This window comes from Rattus norvegicus, chromosome 7, assembly GCF_036323735.1.
Source record: "Rattus norvegicus strain BN/NHsdMcwi chromosome 7, GRCr8, whole genome shotgun sequence".
In the NCBI taxonomy this organism is placed as follows: Eukaryota; Metazoa; Chordata; class Mammalia; order Rodentia; family Muridae; genus Rattus; species Rattus norvegicus.
The window spans coordinates 62,928,133-62,949,086 of record NC_086025.1 but is presented as its reverse complement, the minus strand read 5'-3'; the positions used below and the strand labels follow the sequence as shown (position 1 = coordinate 62,949,086).

The 20,954-nt window shown below is 36.4% G+C and overlaps 1 protein-coding gene and 1 long non-coding RNA gene across 18 annotated transcripts in view; one reads left to right on the top strand and one right to left on the bottom strand.

Annotated features, from left to right (window-relative positions):
- The window catches only part of Slc16a7 (solute carrier family 16 member 7), a 167,929-nt gene extending 147,909 nt beyond the window's left edge, over positions 1 to 20,020 (top strand). For 13 of the 17 annotated variants that reach the window (XM_006241434.5, XM_039078615.2, XM_039078614.2 and 10 more), the window contains 3 exons: positions 5,264 to 5,407; positions 7,989 to 8,801; positions 11,104 to 20,020. In XM_006241434.5, the coding sequence (XP_006241496.1) occupies positions 5,264 to 5,407; positions 7,989 to 8,801; positions 11,104 to 11,381 (1,235 nt within the window). In that variant the 3' untranslated portion in view covers positions 11,382 to 20,020. The remainder of the gene's footprint in view (positions 1 to 5,263; positions 5,408 to 7,988; positions 8,802 to 11,103) is intronic. The other 4 variants (XM_063263141.1, XM_039078617.2, XM_039078616.2 and 1 more) reach the window with 3 other exon arrangements.
- LOC102552186 (uncharacterized) overlaps positions 1 to 20,954 on the bottom strand; it is a 116,651-nt gene that overhangs the window by 28,896 nt on the left and 66,801 nt on the right. The gene's annotated exons all lie outside the window — the stretch shown is intronic.

Genomic DNA, 20,954 nt, shown 5'->3' with positions numbered 1-20,954 from the left:
TTTGTCAAAATCAAGTGTCCATAGGCATATGGGTTTATTTCTGGGTCTTTGATTTCATTCTACTGATCAATCTGTCTATTTCTATGCCAGTACCATGCAATTGTTATTACTATTGCTTTGTAATATAGCTTGATGTCAGGGATTGTGATACCTCCTGAAGTATTTTTTATTGCCAGGATTGCTTTGTTTTTCCATATGAAATTGAAAATTATTTGGTTATGGTCTGTAAAGAACTCTGTTGGAATTTTGATGGAGATTGCATTGAATTCCTAAAATACTTTAGGTAAACTGGTCATTTTCATTGTTTTAATCCTACCAATCAAAAAGCATGGGAGATCTTTTGATCTTCTGATATTTTTCAATTTCTTTATTCGGGGACTTGAAATTCTTGTTAGAAAGGTCTTTCACATACTTGGTTAGAGTTACACTAAGGTATTTTACATTATTTGTGGTTATTATGAAAGGGGTTGTCTCCCTGATTTCTTGTTAAGGCCATTTTTCATTTGTGTAAAGGTGGACTATCAATTTCTTTGAGTTAATTTTGTATTCAGCAACTTTGCTGAAGGTGTTCATCAGCTGTGGAGATTCTCTTAATATATATTGGGGGTCACTTATGTATACTATCATATCATCTGCAAATAGTGATACCTTGATTATTTTTTATTTCCAGCTTGCATCCCAGTGACTTTCTTTAGTTATCTGCTCTAGCTAGGACTTTAAGTACTATTTTGAAGAGATCAGGAGGGAGTGGAGAGCCTTGTCCCCAATTTCAGTGGAATTGCTTTAAAATTCTTTCAATTTCAATGTGATGTTGACAATTGGCTCACTGTATGTTGTCTTTACTGTGTTTATGTGTGTGTCTTGTATCCCTGATCTCTCTAAGATTTTTATGAAGTGCTGTTGGATTTTGTCATCAAGACTTTTTTGATATCTAGTGAGATGGACATAAGGTTTTTTGTTTCCTTTCAGTTTATTTGTATGGTGGATTACACTGATGGACATTTGTATATTGAACCACCTCTGGGATGAAGCCCACTTGATATGGGTAAATGATGTTTTTGATGTGTTCTTGGATTTGGGTTGCAAGAAGCTAATTGAGCATTTTTGCCTCTATTTTCATGAGGGAGATTAGTCTGAAATTCTTTCTTTATTGAGTTTTTGTGAGTTAAGGTACCATGTGACTGTGGCCTCATAGAATGAGTTTGACAATGCTCCTTCTGTTTCTGTTTTATGGAATAGTTTGAGGAGTATTGGTTTTATCTCTTCTTTGAAAGCCTGGTAGAGTTGTGTTATAAAACGAGTTGTCCCTAGGCTTTTTCTTTTTGCTTGGGAGACTAATGACTGCTTCTATTTCCTTCAGGTTATAGAGCTTTTAAATAGTTTACCTGATCTTTATTTAACTTTGGTAAGTGGTATCTGTCTAGAAAATCATTCATTTAGATTTTCCAATTTTATGTAGTACAGGTTTCTGATTTAAAGTGTCTGTTTTAATGTCTCCCTTTTTGTTTCTGTTTTGTTTTGTTTGTTTGTTTTTAATTTGGGTACAGTCTCTCTGTCTTTTAGTTAGTTTGGCTAAGAGTTTGTCTATCTTGTTTTTGTTTTTTGTTTTTGTTTTTGTCTATCTTGTTGATCTTGGTTTCATTGATTCTGTTTATTGTTCTTTTTTTTTCTAATTAATTATTTCAGCTCTGAGTTTGACTATTTCCTCCATCTACTCCTCTTGAGTTCTTGAGTGTGTTTGCTTCTTTTTATTTTCTAGTGCTTCCAGGTGTACATTTATATTGCTAATATGAGAACTTTTCTATTTTCTTTGTGAAGGACCTTACTTCTATGAACTTTCCTCTTAGCATTGTTTTCATTGTGGTCCATAAGTTTCAGTATGTTGTGCCTTCATTACTATTGAATTCTAGAAAGTCATTAATATCTTTATTTTTCCCTGGCCCAGTGAACATTTAGTACAGAGTTGTTCCATTTCCACACATATGTAGGTTTTCTTTTCTTTCTGTTTTTGTTAAAGTCCAGCTTTAATCCATGGTGGTCTGATAGAATACAAGAAGCTATTTCAAATTTTTTGTATCTGGTGAGGCTTGATTTGTAGACTACTATATTGTTAATTTTGGAGAAGGTTCCATGTGCTGTTAAGAAGGTATACTCTTTTGTTTTTGGGTGAAATGTTCTGTAGATATCTGCTAGGCCCCTTTTAGTTAATGTCTCATGTTTTATTTCTCTTTTTATTTTCATTATCAATGATTTGTCCATTTGTGATAGTGGGGTGTTAACATCTCCTATTATGAATATAAGGGGTTCAATATGTGATTTGAGCTTTAGTACTATTTCTTTTACGAATGTCGGCGCCCTGTCATTTTTGCCATAGATGGTTAAGACGTCATCTTGCTGAATTTCTTTCTTGATGAGAATAAAGTGTCCTTCTACATCTTTTTTGTTGTTGTTGTTGTTACTTTTGGTTCAATTCTATTTTATTCGATATAGAATGGTTAGTCCATTCCAGCTTGTTTCTCAGATGCATTTGCTTGAAAAGTCTTTTCCATTCCTTTTCTCTGAGGTAGTATCTATCTTTGATTCTGAAGTGTGCTTCTTGTATGCAGCAGAATGATGGATCTTGTTTATGTATCCACTCTGTTCAAGTGTGGATGTTGAGAGCTATTAAAGATCAATGATTGTTACTTTCCTTTATTTTAATGTTGCTGGTGTTTGTGTATGTGCAAATGTGTGTGCGTGCGTATGTGTGTGTACGTGCATGAGAGAGAGAGAAAGGAGAGAGATTCTCTTCTTTTGGTTTTTCTTGTGTGGAATTATCTATTTCTTGCATTTTCTTGAGTATGGTTATGGTTCTTGTATTGGACGTTTCCTTCTGGTATCCTCTGTAGAAGTGGATTGGTGGAAAGATTTTGCTTAAATTTGATTTTGTCATAGAATATCTTGTTATCTCCACCTATAGTGATTGAAAATGTTTCTAGACATGTCTGGGATTGCATATGTGATCTCTTAGATACTCTAAAACATCTTTCTAGGGCCTTCTGGCTTTTAAAGTCTCTGTTAAGAAATCTTGTGTGATTCTAATAGGTCTTGCCTTTATTTGTTATTTGGCCTTTATCCCTCATGGCTTTTAGTGTTCTTACTTTGTTCTGTGCATTTAGTGTTTTATTATTATGTGGCTTGTGGCCTTTCTTTGCTGGCCCATTCTATGTGGTGTTCTGTAAGCTCCTGGTACATTTATAGGCATCTAGTATTTTTTTAGGCTAGGGAAATTTTCTTCTTTAGTCTTGGTGAAGATATTTTCTTGCCCTTTTTAGCTAGGGAATCTTCTTTTCCTCTTACTCTTAGGTTTGGTCTTTTCTTGGTTTTGTGTTAGCCAATTTTTGCTTTAGCATTTTCTTTGGCATATGTATAAACTTCTTCTATGGTGTATCCTATGCCTGAGATTCTCCCTTCCATCTCTTGTGTTGGTAGTCCTTGTGTCTTATCTGGTGGTCAATGATGACTGGAGGAATCTGCAACAATCAGCATTTTAAATGAAGTGTGGGCCTGACAAATAGCTCAGAGGCAGTTCTAGCCATAGGGAACCTGATACCCTTTTATGGCCTGTGAGTACATCATCAGTAACATGCATATACCCATGCATGTGTTTGCCTACACAAGTGCACGTATACACAGACACACACATACTGCACACAACACGTACTGCACACAATTTTAAAAATAAAACTCACAGACATATTCATGAGCACAGACACATGCAAAACATGCACACACATAAGCATCCACATACACATGTACTGCACATAATTATAAAAATAAAAACTTAAAACTAAGCACCAGTAAAATATAATAAAGGACAGTCATATCTGAGTATAACTAACAACTTAAGCTTCAGTTAATAACTTACGTGCTTATACACACATTATTTCAGAAATGTAGACTAAAGTTTTGTATAATTCCTGGATCTTTTATATCATAATTCACTATCATTCTAAAGATGCTTGAGGCCTATTAACTATGTTCCATTGAAAACTTTTGCATTACATTTGATTGTATTAGTCTTACAAACTATCTTTGTTAAATGTTTCTGATTTATTTTCATGTGCTTTTAATATGATTAAAAAGTTCAACAAGGTAGTGGCTTAGTCCCTGGAAGCTCTGGTTGTTTGGCATTGTTGTTCATATGGGGTCTCAGGCCCCTTCAAGTTCTTTCAGTCCTTTCCCCTGGGCTCCAACTGCATAGGTAGCAATGAATAACCTAGTAAGGGCACCAGTGGAAGGGGAAGCCCTTGGTCCTGCCAAGACTGAACCCCCAGTGAATAGGATTGTTGCAGGGAGGGCTGTAAGGGGAGGAGGATGGGGAGGGGAACAGCCATATAGAAGAGGAGGGGGCAGGGTTAGGGGGATGTTTTGCTTGGAAACTGGGAAAGGTAATAACAATTGAAATGTAAATAAGAAATAACCAATTTAATAAAGATGGAGAAAAGGAAAAAAATTTCAACAGGAACAGGGGCAGTAGACTCACTTGCTGCTCTTGTAGAGGACCTGAGTTCAGTTCCCAGAACTCACATTTGGCAGCTGTAACACTAGCTATAGGGAATCTCATTGCCTCTTCTTGTTTACACACACAAACACACACACACACACACACAAATACACAGACAAATACACATACACTCATTCATTACAAGCACATATACACTCACACTACACACAAAATACACATATACACACTGACACATAGCCATACTGCACACACAGACATATACAGACATACAACCTATGCAAACGCACATACACATACACATTCTATGCACACAGACACACACATACATGCAAACCCACACAGACACATGGATATACAATACACGCAGACACACACAAACACACAAAGAAACAAAAACTCACATATAGGTACACACTCAACACAAAGACACACATACGCACAAACACAAATTAAAATTAATCTTAAAATGACTTCCCAGCTGGAGGTGGCAATTCTTATTTTCTAGTTCCATATAATCAGGCCTTTGAAGACAAGAAGATCACCTTGATCCTGGGCTCCCATTTCCTGTCTCAGAAAAGCAATGCAAACAACAGGTAAAAACAAACCAGTCGGCATGATGTAGGTTCATGTATTACATGGGAACTGACCTCTTTTGATCACTGAATTTCACTGTCTCACCTCTCAGAACAAAGAAGTCTGAAAGATAAATCTTTGACCCCTTCAACTAACATTTTCCTAATCATCTGTCTATCTCAGGTCCCATCAGTAGTGTGTTGGTGAATAACTATGGCAGCCGGCCTGTGGTGATAGTAGGAGGATTACTGTGCTGTACTGGAATGATCTTGGCTTCTTTCAGCAGCAGTGTGATAGAACTTTACCTCACCGTCGGCTTCATTGGAGGTAAGCTAGGTTCTGCCTTCATCTGAACTATATGAAAAACCTGAACAAGAAACGATTCTTAATGTTTTGTCCTGAGTTTGGTTTTAAACGCAAGTCTATTCTGTGGTATTTTTATCTGATAAACATTTAAATTCTCCCCAGAGTAGGGATAAATGATTTTCAAAAGTTACCATACAGTTATGCCCGTGTCATCCTGTAGGAAATGGCAACAGTCCTGATTAGTTTTCGGCTTGGTCATGTTTTCCTCTTGAGTGAGATGAGGCAGTAGTGTAAATACTTTCTAGTACAACTTCCCTTATAAAACAGGTTTTTATTTCTATTTAGGCTTCCTGACTTATCACTAATGGTAATAGTGGTGTCAAGTAGATATGCTGGGACAACACTCATTAAACATCCAAGATAAAATTCCTGTCAACTATGCTTTAATGAGTGACAGAGAGAGCTATTTAACCTTTCTCTTGTTGAAATTACATGTTTACAAATGCTCACACAGACCTTAGGAATGGCATCGTTGTGCCTTATGAGAGAGTCCCTTTAACTGAAAAGGACCTAAACTGTATGTTTGAAGATACCATTTTTATTTTCCTTATCAATGAATTTTATTTAAAAAAATCTACGTTTTATATTTTAAGAGAAAATGGGCTCCTGGATAATAAAGGCTAAATTAACATTTTCCCTTTAGTTTTGATTTTTTTTTCCAGAGCTGAGGACCGAACCCAGGGCCTTGCGCTTGGTAGGCAAGCGCTCTACCACTGAACTAAATCCCCAACTCCTCCCTTTAGTTTTGAATTGAGGTTAGTCTAGATTTAATCTTGTAAGCCATTTTCTGAGTAAAAAAAATTAGGCTTTAGAAGCTAATGAATAACAGACATTACAATACATGTCTGTTGTATTACATCATAATATTATATATTATATAGTATTATGTAATATATAATGTTATAAAACCAGCATAGGGGAAACTGAGGCAAGAAATTTTGAGTCCAGTGATATTTTGGACTGCACAGTGAGTTGTAGACCCACCTGGACTATATACTAAGAGCAACAAAAGTAAAGAAGTACAAAAACAGTAATGATCATCAGTCTTGGCAGTTGTCACCTCTCTGTGTGACTCTGGCTTTTAATGACAAAACACCTTTTTTCATATTCTAACTATCAAAACCTAAGTTTTCCATATCAAAGCCATGGACTGTTGTGGAAAAACTGCCCATACTCCGTGTACAGACAAGACAAAGGCGGCGAGGTAAAAACACCGCTGCTGTGATGTTCCCATACATGGGTTGTCATTAACATCATTGCCATTCAGACGCAATTACATGTGTTTGGGTCTTGGTGGCCTTGGTTTTCCTAGAGTGTGGTGTTCCCAGAACGAACAACTGTGTGATCCTTTTAGAATCAACCACGGTGAGGTGTTTGAGGTAAAATGTCCTTTCTGCAGGGAGACAAATAAAGATAAATGAAATTTACTCCCTGGGTTCTTAACTCAGCTTCCTTGGCTGACAAGAAACCTACGAGGATCTGCTTAGCTACACCACTTCTACATCTCTCAGTGGTGCGCTTGAGGAAACGTTAGAGACGGTCTTCCCCTTTGTCCTGAAAGTGTGGTTTTGGTCCTTTCATAGCTTTTCAGACAGAATTTTATTTTAGAAAATGTCATCAAGGGTTTGATTATCCTGTATGTACTGTTATATATCCCAAAGAAGTGGGCTGAGGGATTCACACCTTAATCATCCTTTAGAAATAGAATAGTATTACTAGTAATATGGCAGAAGAGATGGTTTACACAAATCAGTTCATATGCTTTTAAAAGGACTATTCATCCACACGGATGAATAGGATCACGTCTGCATGAGCTGCAAGAACCCACACTGCCGAGGATCTCAGGATGGGAACTTGGCCCCAAAGAGTCATCTAAAGCTCCTTAAAATAAAATATACTCCAGACTCAGAAAAGGAGGTCATTTTTAGTTAACCCATGGTTAGCTCTTTAGATAACAAGTTTAGAATGTGGTGGATATGTAATGAAATAATGGCATAAACTTATTTCTCTGTTTTATTATTGCATGATATTGAACACGATATCTGTGAGGAGGTAGAATTATTCAAAATTGTGACTCTTTTAGTCTGTGAATAATTCATTTAACTGAAATAGCAGAGCGCCCACATTTTCAAATCTCACAAATCTAGTCCATTGATCTGCATTTAAATATATATGAAAAGGAAGGAATCAATCTATCTGTGGGATTATACAATTCTGATTAAGAATTCATAATTTACCCCTCACTATAGCCTGTTCTGTGGTGTTTCTTTCATACCCCAGTAGTATCTTATTTCTGTGCCTTAAAACAAAGGACCCTGAAACATTCTTACCATGATTAGTTATGAAAACCAATTTAGGTGGGTTTTCTTTGCATAGTTACATTTCTACATATAAACCTCAAAGATCACAATGTCCTGCTAAATGTTCTGATTGTCTTATATACAGTTAATGCGGACATTTTGAGGAATTTCTCTGATGAGTGACATAATGTGCTATATTGTTTTCTTTCTCTCTTTGCCTTGTTCTCCCTTTTGTGTTTTAGGTTTAGGATTAGCATTCAACCTGCAACCAGCCTTAACAATAATCGGAAAATACTTCTATAGGAAGCGACCCCTTGCAAATGGCTTTGCCATGGCTGGAAGTCCTGTTTTCTTAAGCACACTGGCTCCTTTCAATCAGTTCCTATTTAACAGCTATGGCTGGAAGGGGAGTTTTTTGATTTTGGGGGCCATATTTTTGCACTCCTGTGTGGCCGGGTGCCTCATGAGACCTGTCGGGCCAAGTCCACGTGCTGCGAAGTCTAAAAGTAAGGTTGGCTCAAGACAAGATTCAAGTACGAAGAGACTCAGTAAGGTATCAACAGCAGAAAAGATTAATCGGTTTTTAGATTTCGGCCTTTTTACACATAGAGGATTTTTGATCTACCTGTCTGGAAATGTCGTGTTGTTTTTAGGGATGTTTGCCCCTATTATATTCTTGGCTCCGTATGCTAAGGACAAAGGAGTGGATGACTATAATTCAGCTTTCTTGCTGTCTGTGATGGCTTTTACCGATATGTTTGCTCGGCCTTCGGTAGGATTAATAGCCAACACTAGCTTAATCCGTCCACGAATCCAGTACTTGTTCAGCGTGGCAATCATGTTCACTGGCATATGCCATCTCCTCTGCCCCCTAGCCCATTCCTACACAGCTTTGGTGGTCTACGTTATATTTTTTGGAATAGGATTTGGAAGTATTAGCAGTCTCCTCTTTGAATGTCTTATGGACCAGGTTGGAGCCTCCAGGTTCTCCAGTGCTGTGGGGCTCGTCACTATCGTGGAGTGTTGCCCAGTTCTTTTCGGCCCTCCCCTGGCTGGTAAGAATATTTCTTATCAAGGACAGCAGAATCATAGCATAAGCGTCTGTGAACAAGTACCTTACCTGTGGTGATGAGTGTGCTTTATTAGATGATTAACGTGTGAATAGCAGTGGTCGCCTAAAAGACTAGAGAGGTTATGCATCGGAAAAAAAAGGTCTCAAAGTAGGTTGATTTAATCAAAAATTTAAGATCTTGGGCTTACCAAGTTATGGGCTTAAGTTATTATCATTGATATAGTATGCAGGGGCGAAGGAGAGTACATTAGAACTCATGTTCTTGAGTATGTAATTTTCGCTTTATATTTACAAATGGCAAAGTTGAGATGCCGAGTTTCAGGACCTTCGATGATCTTAGAGATGCCCGTGGAAGCATCTACTCTAAACTTCCTATGGAGGAAATAAAGTACCTGTAGGAACCACTAAAACAATGTTAAGAAAATGGCCTGATATTTCTTTAAATAAATTTTTTTTGGTAAGGAAAGATGCAAGGGGGTTAGAGGGACAAGGACAAAATGAAAAGATGAGAAGAAAAACCAGTGGGAGAAAACAAATGGTTAAAATAAACATTATAGAACCACTGGGTTTTGTTGACCTTCCTGTGGATTTTGTGGCTTCCCTTTGAAATATATTGAGAATACTCCTGGAAGGAAACTATGGTAGACAGTTCTATTAATTAAGTTTACAATATAAAGGTAAATAGAAAATGTTTTCCTTGCTGGATTTAAGTTAAAACCTTCTCTAGTGTTAGATTTTAAATGTTTTTGGTGATGACCATAGTAGTGGTGTTACTGGTTAATTGTGGTAGAACCATTTCTAGCAATTCCTGTATGTGTATCATGAATACTGAGCTCATTTATTTAGGTTCTTGGTCTGTTCCCTCTTGTTCAGAACCCTGATAAGTAAATTTTCCACCACTTATGGGTGACGCTTACTCAAACAAGCTCACCGAACCATGACTGGTGCATTACAAGTGTTCCTAATTAAACCAGAGAAATTTTACACACACACACACACACACACACACACACACACACACACACGCAGCCAGGCCTTATTTTGGTAACTATAACAATGAAAATTTATTTAAAAAACCAAGGCAATCCATAGTTCCCAGAGCACTGGCTACTTAATCACTTCATAGTCACAATCAGAGATAGCACAGATAAGCCCGGGATGAGAGTAGTGAAGCCATTAAAGGACGATATGAAATCCTAATGGGCCTTTTCAAAGTAAGGCCAAAACTGAGAAGAGAGGAGAGAGTGGGGCTGCAACTGGGATGTAGCATGAATTACAAAAACAACAAAACAAAACAAAACAAAACAAAACAAAACAAAACAAAACCAAAACCATAAGTTATGGAAAGAGAAGGGGAAAGCAGTAAGCCGGGGGACTTAGACTTCAGAACTACCGGCAAGTTGTCCAGCAAGCTCAGCAAAATGCAGCTTTAATTTCTGGGATGCATAGGAAGCATTGTATCTGGTCTGGCAAAACCATAAAATGTTCTAAGTTAGAAGCCTTTGAGATCTTGGTCAGTTGATTGAAACATAGTACCCCAAAGAAATGGGAACTTTCCCAGGAGTTTCATGCTGGGAGGAGGTAAAGAAGCCAGCCAGAAAGGAACTTCCCCAGAGTTGTGACTACCTTAGAGGATAAAACTGAAACCCTTGAAGGATGAAACAGATAGTGAAGTTCAGTGGTTGGTGATCATGCCTTGACCTGAGTCGGATGAGAAGTCCACAGCCTTACCACTCTGTGTAAGCTTTGATTGTTTCTCAGGACCCAAAGATGGAATTAGAGGCCTTTGTGGAGTTCTTTGTCCCTCTTCCTAAGGGGGCCACATTGAATAAGCCTTTTTCCTGCCTTTCACTAAAACAAAACAATACAAAAAAAAATAAATAATAAACACAAAAACATGGAAAATGATATAAATCTCAAATGTCTGATATAGATTAATAAATACCTATGAAACCATGTTCCTATATATTTAAAAAACCCTTATTTATATTCCTATGTATTAATATATACAAACACGTGTATGCCTAATATATCCTGGTTATCATATATACCTTGATTATATTTTATTGGCAGAAATAGTTTTCAGTACGTGTGATATACTGGTACAAGTTCATCCTGTAAATATCTAAATATATTCAGAAATGTCACGTAGGATATTTTCTATATTAAAGTGTAATTTGACACTTAATTTAAATAAGAGGAATACAGTTTGTCTGAGGAATTTTTTCCATTTGTTATGTTATAGTCTTATCATGCCGTCTTAAAGGATTTTCTTTGTCTTGTAGGTAAATTGCTCGATATAACTGGACAATATAAATACCTGTACATAGCCAGTGGGATAGTCGTGTTATCATCAGGCATTTACCTACTGATTTGCAATGCTATAAACTATAGACTTCTCGAGAAGGAAAGGAAGAGAGAGAAAGCAAGGAGGAAGAAATCAGCCTCGCAGGCATCCAAAGAAATGGAGGCTTTGAGCAGATCTAAACAGGACGATGTTACTGTGAAAGTTTCAAATACACACAATCCTCCCTCAGACAGGGACAAAGAAAGTAGTATTTAACAAGTCTCATCTCCGAATCAGTGTTCAGAAATTTAATTATGAGTTTCTTTGTGTTTTTTTCAATGAATTGCAAAGGATTTTAGCTGCAACAAAAGATCGCAAACAGTAACGAAACTGGTATCTTCCTCAATGACGAACTAAAAATCAGTGCTTTAATATTTGTTAAAGATGGTTAACTTTTGAGATTGTGCACATAAAAAATCCACACAGCTGCTTATCTGCACACCAAAGCTGTGATGAAAATGAATTTTTTTAAATCTTCTGCCAACTTTTACTTTTAGCTATAGAATGAGATCTGCATCCCAGACCCCGGCTGACCTAAGCACAATTCAACATTAATTCCACATAACTACCCTCTTCAAGGTTCATTTTTCGTCGGATACTAAGTCATGAAGTGAATTGAAGACAATCATTCTTTCTATTCAACACACAAAGAATTACACATGTAGCCACGCAAACACTGAGTAACGGGATATCATAAAGAAATAAATGAATTTGAAAAAATTATTATCATAGTCATTTTTAAGTCAAAGGAAATAAGACTCTGGAAAGTGGGAATGTAATATATTTGTGTGCAGTCATCCAGTGTGGATTAAAAATAACAGTCTATGTTGAAAATTCAAGTGTTATTAACTCAAAACAAGCTAAAGGGGAAACTATCTACATGGGTAAGTTTGGCTAAAAACCAAACAGAACTAACTAGTTTTCACCATCAATCTGCCACATTTGTGCCTATTTAATCCACATACCTGTCTGCACTGTTTCAGACAATAGAACCCCTTGATGAATTTCTGGAATTCATACCTAACACATAAATTGACTTAAAAAAAGTAGCGACGCTGAAAAATCAGCTGAATCCATTGACTTTAGAAGCATCTTAAGTCATGATGTATATCTTTTGATGACTTTTTAAAAACTGGGCTCAATGCAGATTTAATGGTGTGCTGAACTATCCAAGCCAAATGAATTAGAAGAGCTAACATGTTTAAGTAGACTAGCTTGTATTTTTTTCCCAGCACAAAGTAGTGACATAAGCTTAATTTCACAAGTAATGCACAGGAGTAGAACTGACAAGACCAGGGGTCATTTCTAATCCCACTAACAATGACTTAAAATTCTTTACTACAATAAACAAAATGAAAAAAAAACAAAACAAAAAACAAATGCAGGCCTTGAATTCAGTCCCAGAAGATACGTCATGGTATAAAAGAAAAAGGGGAAACACTTGAAAATTCTGCCCTCCATTGATTGGACTAACCATCACTGAGAATAGAACCCAGAACTGGGTCGTGTCCCCAGGATACTTCTATCAATATAAGCTGTGGGGATGGACAGGCATGTAGTTTATGACACAATAGCAACATGGAGGAAATTTGTTGCTCAAGTCACTTTAGTATTTTGCTTATTTTCCAACCCAGTGTCTAGAATTCAAACATCATTCTTATGACACTCTTTGAGACAGTTTGTATTTTCCTATTGTGTACATAGCAACTGAAATTAAATATATGTCTCATGTCTGGTTTCACTTTCTGATAAATAGGAAAAATGTAGTGCTTTATTATGTCACTCTTACAATGTCTTCTTCTTCCTCCTCCTCCTCCTCTTCCTCTCCCTTTCCCTCTCCCTCCCACTCTCCCTCTCCCTCTCCTTCTTCCTCTTCCTCTTCCCTTTCAATAGAGGTGGGTGCTATTCTTATTTCTTAGAAGACTCTACCTAGACAACACATTTTCATGATGTTATCATTCAAGGTTTGTTTTGCCCAATACATTTATACACTGCTTCATACCTGTGGTTTATAGGTTTATATTTAGGGAACAAAATAGGATTTGGGTTATCAATTGCTTTCTTGAATATGAAAATGTTTCTAATTTGCAATTCAATAGAAACAAGGTGTGCCAATATTGTAGAGAAATCCAGCAGGGCAATATGTGAAACCATATGACTTTCAAACAGGTTCCCCCCATTTTGAATGACCTTCTTTATATGATTATTTCCTTTATAACCACTTCTGTGTGTCCAAAGAAATCATCCTAGTCAACCACAAATGCTTCCAATAAGAGTATCTTGCACTGTTTGAAAATACATTTGAAAACCATTATACCAACTAACACAACAGGAGGAGAGAGGCAGTAAGTCGGTGAGCATGGGATCTGCAGTCAAAGTTCGTGTGCTCTACTACCTGCATGAGGAGATGCCGTTGGTGAATTCCAGTGCCTTTCTTTTTCCCTGGGAAGTGGTGATGCCACTTGCAGATGGATCAAATCAAAACCAAATTGCATTTCCCTAGTTGTTTTTCGGTTGTCTTGATTCGCTTCATTTGCCATGGTTTTTGCATTGATTTTCTTTCTTAGAAAAGAGGGTGGAGGGATTGCAGAGCACATGACCAGATGTGTGACGTCATGCTGCAAATGTGACGTGAGTGTGCGCATCTGTAATGGATGGGTCCTAAGTTAAGCCATGTCTCAACTTGAGTCAGTAACAAAATCATAGTAGAAAAGAATCCAGTCGTTTGCTTTTACCAGTGCACTGCCTCTGTTGAAATGTTTGCTGCTTTAATGAGATCTTTCAGAGACTGAGGAAAGAATACTGACCTAAAGCATGTGTCCCTAATCACCCAAGTAGGGGAGGAAATGTCACTGTCATTTTTGTCTGAAACTTTAGGGTTAAATACATCCCTGACACCAAGGAACAACAGATTTTAGATGTTCAAGACAAGAAACTAGATTGATATCATTGAAATGGCCACTACGTCCCGCTGATCACCTCAAAACTATACAAAAGGAACTATAGTACTCACAATTTATGATTGTTAGCTAGCTTACATATTTTGTCATTTTTGTTAAACATCCCATATCTTTTGCTATTTATTTCTTCATTGTCCATAGACATTTAAGTGGGTATGGACTTGTTCTGGCCTATTCTTTCCAAATCCTTTTTGAAGAGACAAGGAACTAGAAAACATAGCATTTCCTCAATATAAATTCACATGACTCACAGGCTTCCCCTTTCTCTTCTGTGTTCCAACTGCCTTCCCTCACACAGTCACATGCTCCACCCAGACAACAGAAAATAAGCAAAACAGTTCAATCTGGTATGTTCAAAAGTACGCTATAAAGGCATCGACTCACTTGTTTCTACCCCTACAACCTGACAGTATGGAAAATTATAAATATAATTGTATATACATGTTATAAATATTTGAAATTACATTTACCAAAAGAATGCCTTATAAAGAAAAAACTCATATATGATTTCTAATCTTTAATAAAATAAATTATCCCAAAAGTTTGGCTCAATTTCTTGGGAGGATGCAAATTAGAGCAGGGCTTAAGAGATCTGTGACATGAATTTTGCCTACATAATACCTTTTAATATTTAAACCAAAGAAGTTTAGCTTGATAAAGAAATCATTAACTTAATACAATAGAATCACACACACGTACGCACACATGTGCAAGCTCAGGAAATGTTAAAAATAGTGTATTGTTAAACCAAATTTTAATCTTTGGTTTATCGCAAAGCAAGAAAAGTCCCTAGGTTATTCATTCAACTTCCAAATACAGATGACTGTATCCTAAGCAGGTAGAAAGACATATAAAAGAGTAAACTTCCTGTTAGAAATTAGACCTAACTTCAATCTGTATAATGATTTATTCTATGTCCGTTAGCAATTGTAAGGAAAACAGTAACAAATTGCCTGCTTCTCTTAGCAGTTTAAATGATCTCAAATGATAATTATATAGTATCTGTGTTTTCATAAAACCTTGTCTCGTATAAATGATGGAATGTTTATATAACCCCTGACATTGGAACAGAAGGAACCATTTTTTTTAATTACACATAAACTCTATTCCTATGTCTGTTGCCACAGATAGGTATAAACTGTAAACTATAAAACTTCAAAACATGCTAATTTGGATTCTAGTGACTATCTCATTTATAGGATTGCTCCAGATATCAAGAAGTGTTTGTGAAATAATTCATTTCATTGGGACAGTATATGCTTATGTTCACTATTTGAAAATAGAAACACACCCTACATAGCTACCTTTCGACTTCCTCTTAGTGTGCTCTTTGTTCCACGGAGAACAAAGCTGTTACTGCTTTTGTAGTCTTCCTTACAGACTCTTCAGAGAGCTAATGCACGCCTCCTTGCTTGAGATCAATCTCAACCCACCGTTTTCCGCACGATGTCCTCAGTGATACAGGTACCCTTTTTAATTTGTGATTGTCAAGAATAGCTTCTCGGAGGCAGTATGTACCTCAGGTCAGAACTTCACATCCTCACGCATGTTGAAGATGCTTCTGACTCTAGGCCTGAGAGTGCTGAGAATGGAAAGGTATTGGTGGTCTTAAAGACTTCTTTCAAATGTGGGTGTTCTTTTCCATATGCATGATAAATACATTATTGAATCTGATTGACAATCTAGGAAAATAAATCAAGCTGTCCTTGGCACTTACCTTCTGGAACTTCCCCAATTCTCTGAAAGTGCCTTAGACCTTCAAGAACTAGAATTAACAGCAGTGCACCATGGTGTTGTTAATACAGTGGAGCCACATATGCAGATCCACCACCACCATTGGCAGTTATAAATGTCACTCAGATAGTTTTAAAGTCTTCCACAATATCATCACTTTTACAGATTTGACTTCTGTGTGTCCATGTGCTTCTGCATGTTTGAGAGCACAGGTAAAAAGCCAGGGGACACATGGCAGGAACTCTCATGTAGTAAAGCAAGTTATTTCTATTAACACACTTCAATGAACAATGTGCTAAGGCCATCATTTTTAACGTGCAAACTTTAGTCTTTGAGTGTTCATACCCAGTAGAATTTGCATCTTCACACAGTCTCATAAGATTAGGAGTTCTCGTCTTGCTTTCTTTGATACAGACAGCGTCTGAAAAACTTACGATAGTATTGTGCATGACATTTCCAAATATCTCTACATTGAGCAAATGATCAACATTGAACAGAATCATGCCTATTCCAGTCCCCACTGCTTCTTACGGTCCTTCCTGCCCTTCTCAGCCATTTTATTTCTTTTTTGAATATCCTTTCCCTGTAACGTTCAGATATGCACAAAGTCTTTAAGATTTTTGTCCTCTCTGGACATTGTGTCCACAGAACACGTCCTTGGTGCTTTAATAACATTTTCACTGTCTACATGCTCTTTTGTAGTCCAGTCTTCACAGATACTTGTTAATAAGGTGAGCAACATTCAGCAGTAATCCAGAAAGCCAGTACATTATCAAATTATGAACATCAGAGTGATTGATTTTTCTTTACATGATAAAATAGGCTTCCCATTATTGTTGCATCTAGTAATAATGTTGTTAGACCTACTTTATCTATAACATGCTCACTGAAGTAACCACAGGTTTCTATGGGCTGTGCTTCTACCACCTGCATTGTATTGGCTGAAGTCTGAGTAATTCTGGACTTGATGAAATAGGACCAGCCAATTGAAATGCTGCTTTTGGAACATTGGATATAATACAAATATAATGCGTTCTGACTTGCAGCATAATTTCGTTCGATATCTGCATGTAGCGAAAGTTATGTTTAGTTAGCTCGTTGTATCATCTTGCCTCTCTGAGCTATCTTTTGTTAGTTATCCACACTTTGAAGTAGTATATTAGAGCAAAGTAGAAACTTTCTTTAAATATATTTGCTGCAAGACTGAAGATAGAACCCATCTTTTGACTTCTAACATTTCTGTAGTTCCATACGTTTGTAAGCCCTGCTGGCAATAATGATGACCTTGTGGAATGAGTAAAATATTTCCTAAAACACACATAATAATTCTTCATATTCAATATAATTGTTTTTCTTAATCCTACTTTGCAGTGTCAAGTTCATAAGCTTAATTTAAAAAATAACTACCCATTGCTGTGGTACAGAACTCTAGGTAAGGCACAGACAGTAACTAATATGCTATTGAATTTTGTACAATATATGATTTTATAATATCAAAGATACTGGATACTAGTATTATATTAATCAAAATTATCAGTGTTCCTTTAATTGCCCTTTTGCATATATATATATATATATATATATATATATACCTTATTTTTAAGAACACATTCATTTCCTAAAGAACTGCCATTATTTGAGGACATCACTCACACAGCGCTCTAAGAATTTGAGAATATATTAAGGAAAGCACTAGAATGAGTTCTATCAGGCAAAACTAGATATTTATCAGATACCTGGCAACAATGTAACCGAAGCTTAAATGTCAGAGAATACCATTTATATTTATTGTGCCTGCATAAATATTGTTTCTACACTTAGAAACAATAAACAAAAAACAAAAAAAATCATCCATAGCGAAATGTATCTCTGGAAGAAGAGTTGTAACTGTTTAGAATTTATTTTGGCAAAGTATAGGACACAGTATTCTGCCTAGACAAGTGTTTGCTGTACTCACTAGGGACATCTACTAGAGGGGCCATTGTAATGAGGATGTTTATAAACTGAAATGGCCCACGAGAATCTTGTGTGCATATTGGAGACCTTGACTATTGTCCTGGCAGGTGCAGGTTGATTATATTCAACCAGGCTGATGCCATGTAACCAACTGACATTGTCATTGTGACAGGCAACAGCCTCAGTACCTGTGACATTTCCTTTCTTCATAATGATAAAACGCTATCATTCTTTAATCATACAATAATGACTGTGCGGGAGGTGAAATAGAAGGATCTTCCCAAATATTCATTAAGATTGGCAATTGAATTGAAACTTTTTAAATATGTGTTGATGGAATATTTTCTGGAATGAAAATTTCTCCATTTGTGAAGGAAATTTTGAAAAAAAATTATTAGAACTTACAGGCTTTCAATATTTTTTATTATAGCTTTAAATTGGAACTAATATTGTTGGGGAAAGTTATATATCATATCTTGTTACTGATAAGGCACGTTAAAGATATACTTTACTCAAACCATGCCTATTTTTCAAAAGAGTTCCTGAAGAGAATGGGTTTCAGAGTTAATCTGTATATTTATTTTAATTACAAATTATGCCTTAAGCTCTGCTTCTAAGATTTCAAAGTGAAACGTAATGTGCTTTGCTCTCTATGTATTTTGATGACCACTGAGCAAAGCACCATACAGTCACATAAGAATGGGCAATCCCTGAAATAAGATTAAGATAGCCTTGTGTGTCACCTAAGACAATTCAGTTGGGTGTTTTTCTATGATATAAACCACAGCTGTACCTGCCTCATCTTGTGAAAATAAAGTATAAAATATTCAGTGTGGAATGCCTGTCAACATTTAGAAATGTAAGATGATAGACTGCTCTTCCTTTGCCTTCCCACAAGTGACCCTAAGTTCATCTCGATGTACATTTCTGGAAAGTTTTGTATATGTCACAATTGCTGATTTAGAAAATAAGACATGCATAAAAGTGACCCTCAAAATGAAAGATAATGGGTGTTTTCATAGAGATGCATATTTTATTTTCATTAAATGTTATGTTATGTGAATTTATTTAAATCCATAGTAAATTGTTTTGCTACTGAGCTCCTTTTAAGGGAAATGTCCTTGGTGACTGAAGCACTCAGGCCCTGTCCTGCTGTGGTGTCATATGGGCATAATGCTTCAGAGAGGGACCTACTAGAGTTGCTGTGTTTGGCTGCTTAACAAATTTGAAAGCAAATGTCCAATTTTCTTTGAGAATATGTGTTTTGCCTGCTGTTTCAAATATATTTTCCAAGGTTTATTTCTTTCCTTCTATACTGTGTGGACAAGGATGTTTTTAGATTAACAATTTTTTGCCCCCTAGGATCAAATATAGAATAATTCCTCAAGGAAACGCATGAATGGAATGAGATAGTTAAGAGTCCCACAGTTTCCTCTGGTTAGCCTGAGGCATAGGAGGAGAATTTTCTGTCTAGTTCCAAATAGTAAGATAGAAACGCCTTGAAGTCTTTCCCCTACTGTAAATTGATATTCTGTCTTGAAGGAGCCATTTTAATTAATTTCCTCAGTCAAACATTCTGTGCAAATGTTGAGACATACAGCATGTTAACTTTATGGTACCTATCAAATAGTTTTATTTTATTTATAAAGTCAGAAATGCTCTATTTAGGCTTCCTGGAAATAGAGACAATCATTTTAATTACTAAAGGTGCTACTTATTTTCCAACACTGACCTTGATCAAGAGTGCTCCTGTCTGCTGAGTTTTATGTGTTCTATTTTTAGGAGTGGGGAGCAGTGCAATAAAATTCATTTATCTCTTTTTTTTGAATTATGCAACTTGAGAAAAATCTATAACTATTTGTACTCTATTGTTACTGTATTTTAATGATTACCACTCATGAATTTAATTGCAGCTCTGTGCTGTTTGTTAAAAAGTACATGTGTATATATTTCTATAGTATGTAAGAAAAACTTGTATTGCTTTTATTAAAGTAAAATTTATGTTCATGTTGAGTTTTAAAATGAAATCTGTAACTTTGTCCTTAACCATCAAATGCTGTGCTATTCTAGTATCAAAACATGATGTCCAACTCCAGCCCATGTGTAAGGGCACTTCTTTGCCTGGATGTATATAACTGATTAATATCAATGGGAAGATTAATGTCAACATGAAAAATATATTCAATGACTTCTAATGGCTGAAAAGAATGTGTGGAGTTATTTTTTTTCATTGACTTGCTTGAATGGGTTCACACTAACTGAGCATAAATGTTTCAAAAGGATATTATTGCCTGAGCCACAGAAGCTCTTTCCCTCTAACTTGGTTTTAAAATGATCTTTATTTTTTTTGAACACTTTAGAAGTGAAATGAAATCCTCTGTATACTATAAACTTATACATTGTCCAAGACTCCCTTAGTATCAACTGCCACCAAAATGTTAGTAAACCTACACTCACACCTAATAGTTTATGGGCAAGAGTAAATCCTCAGCATTGCCCATTATAGAATTTTGCACAAAATAGCGTGTGAATATACTATGGGGTTGCATGACTTTTGTAGGAGATAAGAACAAGCATCTCTTTACCTGAGGTAAAACACCACCAACAAGAAGAAATGATTCTGCCCAAGTCTAGCTGAGTGCACCCATGAGCACCTCGGTACTTGATGGTATTGGTAAAGGGTTTCTTATGATAATGTGGATGGAGGCTTGCCTGTTCATAGGTCTGTGACTATAACAGATGATATTTCTTCTTGCTGTTCTCAATTCTGGGCTCTTAGAGATGGTGCCGTTACTCAGCTCACACATTAAATGGTGTTTGCTATTGGAAAACTGACTCTTTATGTAGCTCCCCCTCTCCTAAGCCTGATTGCTTTTCTTAATGTGAAATCCATTCTGCTTGAGATTCCATTTCTCCCTAACACTTGGTTAGCACTTACACAGTACATCTTTCTTTGTCCACTTATTTTTAATCCATATGAACTGTAGGGATTTCTATAGCCTACCTATATTTAGGTGGCAAAATCTTTGACCCATTTAGCTTCTAGCTTCTAGCACCTTTTCCTTCATTTTCAGAAGTTGGGAAATAGTACGCAAGAGGTGCTTTTTGGATATATGTTCCATATTTCTCTACTCCATGT